Here is an 11,369-nt window from a genome sequence, read left to right as displayed (position 1 = left end):
AAAGACTAGCTAAATCTGGTTCTTTTTTTTCTTTTTTTTGTGTGAACTCGGGGCCTCTGAGGTCAATTCTGTGGACTATGGAGGCTGCTATGATCACTATTGTTGGTCTAGTCTACAGGAGATACAAGGGAGTGCATGATGATTTCCCTGTGCTACTTGACAAGAAGGTAAATCACTCTTATCCCATTCTTACAAGCAGTAGAGGAAATACATGTGGATCCTTTCGCCGTAGATAGTGATGTCCTCTGTTAACAAATTTTGGAAATGGTGTTAGTGTTGCTTGGTTAGTAGATAGTAGTGTCAGTATGATCGGTTACTCTTCACTCCATAATCATAGTCTTTTCAATATGAATTTTGAGATGAAGACACTTCTTTTTTCTCTTTAAATGATTTGTTCTTGTGGAATTGAATGTTTATCGCACACCTGGTGTTTGATTAAATTCCCCTTAAGCTCTATTTGAGGTTTCAGAATGGAATTATAGAAGCTAGCTAGCTTCATTTCTAGTAGTTTATTATAAATTGTATAAAAGCATTTTAGTATCGTTCCCATGTAAATTGTCAACCATACATTTTGATCTTCAGCTGTGAATTTCTTATGAAGCTAGCTAGCTTAGTAAATGGAGGTGTGACTACTTATACATTGTTAGCAGTTCCATCTAATTGATGAGTTGCATCAAAGAAATCAGATTGACTAGCTTCCAATCAGATGGTCTCTTGTACGTATGTGTAAACTCAATTACACAAACCTTAGATATGCTAGTTACTAGCTAGACAGAATAATATGAAAACTATTAAGATACTTAGCTCACAGTATAGTTCTCTTTTTCTCCTATTCATAAATTTCCATTTTATAGTTTTCTTCTATTTTGTTTGCTGTCTAAAAATATAATTTTTTTGATGGAATGACTATGTATTAACCTGGCTATATCTTGATACATGTATACCAGTCTATAAGGTCGATTTAATAAGAGGTCCTACTGCCCCTACTGACCCTAATAGGAGATCCTACTGCCCCCAACAAGAGGTCCTACTGCCCCCAACAGGAGGTCCTACTGACCCTAGTAGGACCCTAGTAGGAGGTCGATTTAGTAAGAGGTCCTATTGACCCCAATAGGTGGTCCTACTGCCCCTACTGACCCGAGTAGGAGGTCCTACTCCCCAATAGGTGGTCATACTGCCCCTAATAGGGACATGTTATAAGTGACTAAAGCACAACGGCCCCCGGAGTCCGGTCAACGGTCGCCAGAGCCCGGTCAACGGCCCTCGGAGTCCGGTCAAAGTCATTGGTCGTGAGAATCCAGTCATAAAAATTTTATTTTATAATAGACTATTATAATGGTCTATTATAGTTTATTTAATTCATTAGGATATAATTGTTTTTCTGCTCTTATAATGGTCTATTGTAGTTTATTTAATTCATTAAGGATATAATTGTCTTTCTACTGTTTAAGTTGGCTTTTGGGAATTTTAAAATCTGATTTTGTTAGTGGGAATAAAATTCTTAAAATTAGGGCTAGTGGACATTGTCCCATAAAATATTCTAGATTTTTGTTATTATCGTTGGAGCACGTGAATAATTAATATTTAGGGAATGAAGGTTTTGCTGCAAATTTGGGGAATGAGTGCTTCTCATTCTTCTTCATTCTCATTTTGAGGAATGAGATTGGAAAGCTGTTGGATCACAAAACAACCCAATATTCCCTAAAATTGATAAAATCAAGAAAATAGGGAAGCTGTTGGAGATGCTCTTAGAAGGCAGGGCAGAGGCTTTTAGTGTTCTAAGAATTTTAGCCTCACAATCACTAGCCAATATGTTTTTCGGTCATGTCTTTATTCGCTCATGGTTCTATATTCTGGTGTCCTAAGTGTAGAGGAACCATTTTACAATCTATATTCTTTTACAAACCAAATTACGTTGTTTCTAGTGATTCAGGCATTAAAACCTATTGATTTATATTTTCTTTAAGGGGATACATCAATCTAATATGATAGTAAAAGTTACATAGAAATAGCTCACCCAAAGGGCTACGACAAAATTGAACTACCCGTAGAAAGCCCTACTTGGTCTAAAACCATGATATTAGAAGACAAATGCAACCTAACATGCAACTAGTATGGATTTAAACCAAGGAAACTCGAGGGGCGATTTCTTGACACTACGATACTAGAGAATGAATTGGAATGAAATTAAGCACTTCCCCAACCTATTCAAAATGGCAAAATGCCTCTACTCGGATGCACCCCTAAGAGTGCAGTCCACAACAACCACAAAAGATGAAGCCCCATATGCAGCCCCAAAACACCCAGAGACATGGGCCTCGAAAGCCGACCTTGCAATCTTGGCCTTATTGTGAGACCCAAGGGGTGTCCCCTCTTCTTTCGGCCCACGTCTGTAGACCTTGGCACCACATCGTCACCTCTTAAGCCTCCGATGGCCTTTTCCGCTTCCTAGCTGTCACCTGCGCGTCAGTGCACCATTTACGGGCTCCATGTCCCTTTGTTTTCTTAGAACCAGGCCTATATGTCCAGCCCAGTTCTCACCAATCCAACAACAAAAGGCTCAACCAACCTTCCCTCACCAAGACCTACCAAACTAGCACCAAGCCCAGACTCAACACATGGCCCACCTCCGATTGTCTTAAGCCCTACAGCCGTAGTCAAAGAAGATTTGACTGGAGATTTCCTACCTAAAAAAACTGAGCTTCCTCCGTCATTGCATTCAACGCTACAGCCACAAACCCTACCCCTTTTGTTGCCGCCAATTCCTGAAAACGCGGGCAGACATCGTGGACCAGGAGGATCTTTTGGACGAGATCTTTCCTTTCCAAACCATAGGATCAGATCGAATGTAGGAACACATAATACTCCCGATCTGAGCGAGGACTATCTCTTTGTGCATAGCAATTCGAAGGCCAGTCACCGAGACCTAAACCCCCTAAGAACCCAGCGTCGTTGCCTTCGGATCCCTGACACCTTGAATCAGCCAAAATTAGCGTGGAGGAATTGTAGAACCATATACCTCCATGTAGGATCCTTGAATTGGAACATGAAAGTGTCGTCATTCTCCTCATGGATTTCCACCTTCCTCTGCACCTGTCATACCGCAGACATCGTCAATAAGAGAGTCGGCGCCGCCACAACCTTTCCAGACATAAGCGGGCAACAAAGGTTAAAACCCAGATCTTCGATCAGGTCCATTTCTCTCTCCACCACCGCCTCCTCCATTGGAAGAGACGCCTCCATGTCGCTCAGACGTTCACTCTAGGTAGAAACCCTAGTGACCCCTCTTATTCCGATTGATTTACTTAAAATCGCCGAACATTACCTAAAACAAACAATGAACTAAACAATTTGATGAACTCTCAATACTCTCAATCAAGTAACAATAAGAAGCTTTAAAATCACTAAATGTTTAGTACCAACTAGATTTTCATTAAGAATTTAGTCAACAAAACTTAGTTATCATGTATAGATGTACTCTACATATGCTGCCCATTTTGATCAAAGCTAGATTTAGTAGGCTTAATTATTCGAAACAACTGTGATCTTTTGGATATATTATTTGTGATGTGTAGCATTCTTGCAAGTACTAGTATGACCGGCTCTAATCACGTTTTTATAGCCTAAGATATAAAGGGTGGATCTAGCTCAAGCATATTTGAATCTTGGGCACTTGCCTAAGGAACTTGCATTTTGTTATGTAGGTAACTTGCATTTTCTCTAGCTTGTAGTAAAACATAAGACAAGAATTAGCAAATACAGTAGGTTGAACATGATTGAGGGTAAAATTTAAATTTAAGGGAAAATTTTAAGAACGGTACATGAGCTTTGGACGACTGAGAATTAAGGTGATTTATGTTACCGAACAATCACAATGGTGTCTGGCTTTTGGAACCCGACTCAATTTGTATACAAACCGTCAATTACTCTGTTATGAGGTATGCCATTATGAGAATTTTGAAGGGTAAAACTGTATTTCTAGATCATTACCTTATCTTCAACCTTAATCTTATCTCATACTAAAGCAGCCCACTTGTGGTCAGATGCAGTCAAAACCCTTTTCCTCTCTTTGTCTTCCTTTGAGTATCTCTTTGTCTTCTCCTCCCATTCAAAGATAGAGATAACATATAATCTTTTCAGAAGGTAAATAGGGAAAGAGATCTATACCTCGAAGATTTTATTCTTGAATCTAAGTTTTTAGAAAGCATGGTAAATTTCTGGATGTATTTTAGGATTGATGGGGATCCACCCGATTATGCAGGTATGAAAAACGTGTTCATAAAGATCTGCTTTTCTTTTCTCCATTTAGTCATTGTTGTCCACAAACTCTATCTTTGTTTAACTGAGTCAATGATAATGATCTAGGGTTTGGGGCTACTGTTCATATTCAATTAATTTCTTCTTGTCGCTATCTTATTTTCTTAAAGAAAAGTTAGATAAACAACAATTTGATAATAGGGAGGCTGGTTGGGAAGTAAAATGAAAGTTTTTTTTATGGTTTCAATCTGGGAATATTTTGATTATGGTTTGTAGTTTGGTGGGAAGTAAATGAGTTGTTACTGTTACGGTTCCACCCAAAATTGTTAGGTGAAGTACACCCGGCCAACAACAATGAATGATCACTTAGACAAAAAAAAAACAGACATTGAATGAACACATGAGAAGAAACTGATATAGGATTTTTTTCCGAAAAGGCACAAAAAGAAAAAAAAACTAGATACAAAAAGTTAATTTTGTTTTATGTTTGGGTCCCTTTCTGAGTTTATGTTTCCTTTTCTAGCTTTGGATTTATTTGTCTGTTAGTTGGAAGCTAACATTTATTTGTGATCTCAAATTGGCAGGCACAGAGTTGTTCACAGTGGCTATACACCATGGGGGTAGGTTTTATAGCAATGGTGGGATGAACAAGGTGTATAAAGGTGGGGATATGTTATATGTGGATCGTGTCGATCCCGTCAGGCTGGATATAGCTGGGTTCAATTATTGGGCCTTTGATCTGGGATATTGTCATGGCCCAATTAGCTATTGGTTTAGGATACCAGGGTCTGAGGAAGGGACTGGGTATTTGCCAGTTGTTACTGATGCTGATGCTATGGACATCATCCAATTTATTCCAAGATCTAGCAGGGTGTTAGACATCTATATCATTTGTTTGAATCTAAAGAGGATGTTTTCTGAGTTTGAATTGGAGCATATGGATGAGGATCCAAATCACTCGTCGTTCTTTGGACACTTGATTGAGGATTTGCCTTTGACAGATGAAGAAGATACGGGTGAACAGGAAGATGCCGCTAATTTGGATGAGTTGTTTGAAGAGTGTGGCTTGCCAAAGACAACTATGGGGAGTTGTGATATGGGTAATGGGGTTGTTGATGTGGCTAGTGGAAGTATCAGAGCTGATGGGAGTAGTCGAGGTGCGAATGGGCCGAGGAAAAGAACAACAGGAATTCAAATTAGAGAGCCATCTGATGGGCCACGAGCTTCTGTTCCTGTTTCAAATGTCACAATAGACAAAGGCAAAGGAAAAGAGAAAGTTGTTGAAGCAGCCCAGAAAAGACAGGTTGGGAGACCCAAGAAGAGGTCATATAACACTAGAAGTGGTGGTGAATCTTCTAGGCCTGTTCATGAAGAAGAGTTCAGTTCTGAGAGTGATGACTCAGATGATCCTATCTATGATGGATTCGTAGACAGTGACTACGAGTTGGAAGAGGAAGATGATGAAATATTTTTTGAGAGGAATGTTTATGGTAATGTTGATAAGGTGCCAGAGTTTGATGAAATGGGTTATGAGGGTCACATCAGTGATGAAGAGGCTGCAGCTTCAGATGGATTTCAAAGTGCGCATGAGTCTGACAGTGATGGTGAAGATGTTGGGCCTTTTAAGGTAAAGGGTAAGAAAAGGTTCTCTGATTGGTTAGAGTTCAATGAGAAGACTGATATGAAGAATCCCAGGTTTGTTCTCGGGATGATCTTCTCAAACTCCAAAGTGTTCAAGCATGCTGTTAGGAAGCATGCTGTTTTGACTAAGAAAGAGCTGAGGTTTCCTAGGAACACAAAGCACAAGGTGTTGGTGAAATGCAAAACTTCTCCGGATTGCCCTTTTTGGCTTTATGCAAGTAGTCCATCTAATGACAACCCTACACTGCAGATTAGGACATTCAAACCTAATCACACTTGCAGCTCAATTAAAAAGAGGGTTTACCATTGCCATGCTCCCTTTTTAGCTGAAGAGTACAAGGATTGTTTTATGGCTGATGTTAAGTGGTCTAGAGAGGGAATTCAGAATGCTGTGAATAGGGACTTTGGAATGGAGATTGGGTACCAGCTTTGTTATAGAGCTAAGAATAAGGCGATTAAGAAGGCACAAGGGAGCATTGAAGATCAGTATAACCTTTTAGAGGCATATGCTCATGAATTGAAAAAGAGAAATCCAGGTTCAAGTGTATGGATTCATACTGAGCTTGAAGGGGAGATCACTAGATTCAAGAGAATCTATATTTGTTTAGCACCACTGAGAGAGGGATGGATAGCAGGGTGTAGACGCATCATTGGCTTGGATGGATGTTATTTGAAGGGTTTCCATAAAGGTCAATTGCTTTCGGCAGTTGGGATTGATGGTAACAATGGCATGTACCCCATTGCATGGGCCATTGTTGAAGGGGAAACAAGAGCTACATGGAATTGGTTTTTGACTTTTTTAAGAGAAGACCTGCAACTGTGGAATTCACACCATTATGTCTTCATTAGTGACAAACAAAAAGGCCTAGAACAAGTCATCAAAGATTTGTTTCTTAATGCAGAGCATAGGCATTGCGTTCGACATTTGCATAACAATTTCAAAGGTGATGGCCACACTGGACTGGAGTTGAAGCAAAGGCTATGGGCAGTGGCAAGAGCAACAACAATGAATGAATACACCAAAACAATGGGAGAAATGGCTATAGCCTCAGGGAGTGCTTATAATTGGTGTATGGACAGACCGTCAAAGCATTGGTCAAGGTCTCACTTTGGATGGATGTTGAAATGTGATATTCCTCTCAACAATCATAGTGAGTCCTTTAACAAGACTTTATTGGAAGCAAGGAAGAAGCCAATCATACCATGTTTGGAAGATATCCGAATTGCTTGCATGGTAAGACTAGCTAATAGAAGGAACTCTGCTGCAAGATGGAGGTGCAAGGTAGGTCCACGCATTGAGAAACTCTTGAAGAAGAATGCAAGTTGGGCAAATCAGTATAGGGCACTTGAATCTAGTGAATGGAGATTTGAAATACAAGGCAGAGGGGTTGCATGCGAGTCTGGAGTGATCTCTCAACACTCGGTACAACTTGACACAATGTCATGCACGTGTAGAAGATGGGATCTATGTGGATTGCCTTGTAGCCATGCAATTGCAGCAATTTACTCGAAAGGGTGGTCTTCAGATGATTATGTGGCTGAATGGTATACCAAGAAGAAATACATGCAAGCTTATCAAGTGATGTTGCATCCAATTGCTGGTGTCTCTGAATGGGAGCCTATTGAGAGAAAGATTGCTCCTCCATTATATAGAAGGCAACCTGGGAGGCCCAAGAAAAACAGGACCAAAGGATTAGGTAATTTACATTAGCTTGGTTGACATTTTTTTTTTCTTTCTAAATCAAGATGATTTATTCACTAATGCATTACACTTACACTAGGTGAAACAACACCACCTCCTGGAACTGAAAAGTTGCCAAGGAGTTTTTATTCTCGTGTTTCATGTGGAACCTGTAACCAAAGAGGACACAATGCTAGGAGTTGTGCAAAAAGGAACCCGGTAATAAGATTACTTACTGATGCAGTTTGTGCATAATGATTTGATTTCTCTTACAAGGTTATTCACCTTAGTATTATGCTATGGGATAACTTCTTCTAATTATGGAGTTGCAGGTTATTAATGAAAATGTTGGGATGGAACAAGAAAATGTTCATGAACAAGTGCCTCAACAAAACCCTGTTCAAGCCGAAGCACCAAATGAAAGACCCCAGAAATATGAAGCACCACTGCCCCAGGAAGAATCAAACTTTCAAGATGCAGATCCTAGGTACTCTTAGACATCATCTATGCCAAACTTGGACAATCACATCATTAATGAGAATGAGAATGTGAACCTCAATTTTCATGTGAACCTCAATGTCAATATTAATACCACCCAAGAATCTAGAACTCACAATGTGGTGCAACCAAATTCACAGGTACCTTATAGTTTGTTAAAGCCCATTTGTTGTATTTTGTTTGTGACTTTGTATATTTGGATGCTAATGTGTCATTATTTTGTCTATGTATTATTGAAATGTCATAGGGAGGCTCAAAAGGACTTGCAAGGGGGTTTAAGCCTAGACAGTCACCTAGGCTTGCTGCAAAATCTGGCACAAGCACTCAGAATGTTTGACAGCTAAAGGAGCCATGACGACCTGTAGTACTGATTAGAAATTCATAGTCTAGAACTTGTCTTTTAGTGGCATGTAAACTAACTGTTATGGTGGCATCTGTTTGCTTCTTTTGAACTTGCAAATGCCATGCTTTTGATGAAGCTTTTGTGTAACAGCTAGTTGTTTTTGATTTTGAACAATGTCAAATGCCAATTAATGAGATAAGATGTTCCAGCTTTTTATTTTGAAATGGGTTCCAAGCTTTTTTAGTTTGAAAATGGTTCTCAGCTTTCTAATTTGATTTGTTTCACATATTTTGTGTTGGTTTTTCCTTCTATATATATGGTCACAAAATGGTTGCTTTAAGTTATTATTGCTTACTATAGTTGAATAGTATTTTGGCGGGGCAATTTTATGTTTTTGGAGGCAAAGTGAGTTGGAATTTTGAGTGATTTCACTATTTGGAGGGAAAATTTGTGACATGGTCACTGTCTAGTACTGGATTGGCGGGAAAGAGAGGGTGACTCACCGTCAAAAGTTTGACAGAAACCACATGAGGTAACGGAGTTGTTGACGGTTTGTATACAAATTGGGTCGGGTTCTAAAAACCAGGCACCGTTGTGATTGTTCGGTAACATAAATCACCTTAATTCTCAGTCGTCCAAAGCTCATGCACCGTTCTTAAAATTTTCCCTAAATTTAAATACATATATCATTGCATCCCTTTTAGATACGTACCACCAACTCTCCATCATCAATAATTGAAAAGGTTGAAATCAAAATTGATGATCAAACTGACGCTCTATTGATCGATATCTTGTCTAGACTTGCTACATATAAACTCGTTTCTCAGTGCAAGTTCGTGTGCAAGTGCAAACATTGGTACAACTACAAGAAGTATCATTCTCTAATAGATCGATTTTTATAGGTGGACTGCAAAATGACCAAAATCAAGCATATATAACCACCACCATTACCTGCCCTGATAAACCAAAAATGGGAGAGTTGGCATTTACCGACATCCATGATGCTAGATAAGTGAACAATTTTACAATCTTTACAAATCTATCATTTCGTTACTCTTTTCCATCATAATATAATGCAACAAATGTGAGTCGGAAATAACCACAGTAAATTTAAATTTAATAGAAATTACATGTCACTTCTTAAACATTCTTTTCAATGATAGTTTCACGGCCAAAACACATATCCTTATTTCTATGTTATACTTAAAATACCCCAAACATTCATTTGGACCAAAACCTCTCTCTCTCAACCGAGATTTACAATCTGATTTGCTCAACGTCTACAATGTACTTTTCGCCAGCCGGCTCGTCCTCGTGGCTAGTCACCTTCACAATGACAAACTCCAGATCCTTGACGGCTCTGATCGATCGTCATCTTGATTATAAGAGTTAGTTAATATGAGAAGAGATTAGAATTCCTACAAATAAAGCTCCTCAAATTTTTAAGACTAACACAATACAATGAAAATTCAATTAAATCGGACACCAAAACAAACTTTTATATTGCTTTGCAATATATATTATAAAATTCAGAAGTAATCACCATACCAAGTTAACAAATATGACGCTAAGGAGCATTAACACATCATCTTTAAGACCTTACTGCATAGTTCATTTTACCAAGTTTGACAGGACCCACCCCGAATTTCACCCTGAAACCCGAAGTAAATCTTGCGGGGTCCACCTCCAAGGAGAATTTACTGAAAATTCGGCATAATCTACCTTGAAAATGGATAACCCTTACTTGAAAAATTCCAGATAAACACTTCTATTATAAATCATCCATCCTCAACTCTTGGAGTCTTCCTGCTCCCCAAGTTCATCACAACATGCCTTAGATAACTAACAACAATCTTAAAGGTCATCAGAGCAATTCTAATAAAGAAGGAAAACATAGATAAGAGAACCAGCGAAAGCTGTGTTATTGACTATGCCTCAACTTCGTGCACACCCGACCTCTTCTAAGCTAACCTGTAATCTGGGCATTTGAAGCCGAAGAGCCCAGGGAAAGTATTTGAAAAACGTTTTTGTGAGTGGACGAAAAATAAATAGGTAAACGTACGTAAATTATGAAACCAAAGCTTAAGTACTTTCCCAATTTTTCGATAAGCAGGAAATCTGTTGCACGCAAGTGTTTATAAAACCTTCATAAAGAAAATCCCAAGGAAACGGACTAGCAATATTGACAAAGATAAATAATAACCTTCATTGAAGAAAGTACCAAAATAATGGATTAGCCTTGCTAGTCAAAACAACCATAAGGATTCATGAAGACCTTTGTAAAAGAGAGTATCAAAAAGATGGACTAGCTAGCCCCGCTAGTCAAGTTAACAACAATAAATAAGAAGCAGATATAGCCATACAAGTGAGCCTCCCAGGCTCGGGTACCTCCCAGGCAAAAGTACTCACATACTCCATGTACCTTCACGTCAAGTTGACGGAGAGGGTGCAGGGCTTGCGTGATGCCGCCGGCAACATCACATCACCACTAGGGTAGAAAGGACTTGCGTGACTCCACTCGGAACATGGTAGCCACATCGCCTCAAAAGGCGGGACAACATGCTAGCATTAGTAATATACAATCTGACAAGTATGGCATAAGACAGGAAAATACATAAATCATGAGCTTCCCCGAAACTCATAACTAAAGCATAAGTACGATTCCCAAACGTACTCGGAAAATTCAAAGAACAAAGAAATTACTTAAATTCAATAGCGTGTCCCACATGCTCAATTGCTTAAGAGAATAAATAACTCATATCATTAACATGTTTCAAAAATTAGACAATACTCAAATCTTCAAAGAAATCTCAAATCCGGAGATCAAAAGAATATCATAATTCAAATACAAAAACTCTTACCCAAGCTCAAATCCATAAGTTCATTATCGAAAACATAACCATTATGTCAATCTCAATTAAATTCCATAACCAATTCAAAAGCTGAAAT

General features: G+C 38.9%; 1 protein-coding gene across 1 annotated transcript; it reads left to right on the top strand.

The window, feature by feature from the left end:
* The first annotated feature begins 7,305 nt into the window (after nucleotides 1–7,305).
* On the top strand, nucleotides 7,306–8,201 carry LOC101304582. The gene is made up of 3 exons (XM_004300342.1): nucleotides 7,306–7,595; nucleotides 7,680–7,798; nucleotides 7,912–8,201. The coding sequence occupies exons 1-3, from the start codon at nucleotides 7,337–7,339 to the stop codon at nucleotides 8,074–8,076; spliced, it is 543 nt and encodes a 180-aa protein (XP_004300390.1). The 5' UTR covers nucleotides 7,306–7,336; the 3' UTR covers nucleotides 8,077–8,201.
* The last annotated feature ends 3,168 nt before the right edge of the window (nucleotides 8,202–11,369 follow it).

The sequence above is a fragment of the Fragaria vesca genome, linkage group LG5 (assembly GCF_000184155.1).
Source record: "Fragaria vesca subsp. vesca linkage group LG5, FraVesHawaii_1.0, whole genome shotgun sequence".
Classification (NCBI taxonomy): Eukaryota; Viridiplantae; Streptophyta; class Magnoliopsida; order Rosales; family Rosaceae; genus Fragaria; species Fragaria vesca.
This window is presented reverse-complemented; position numbering and strand designations above follow the sequence as displayed.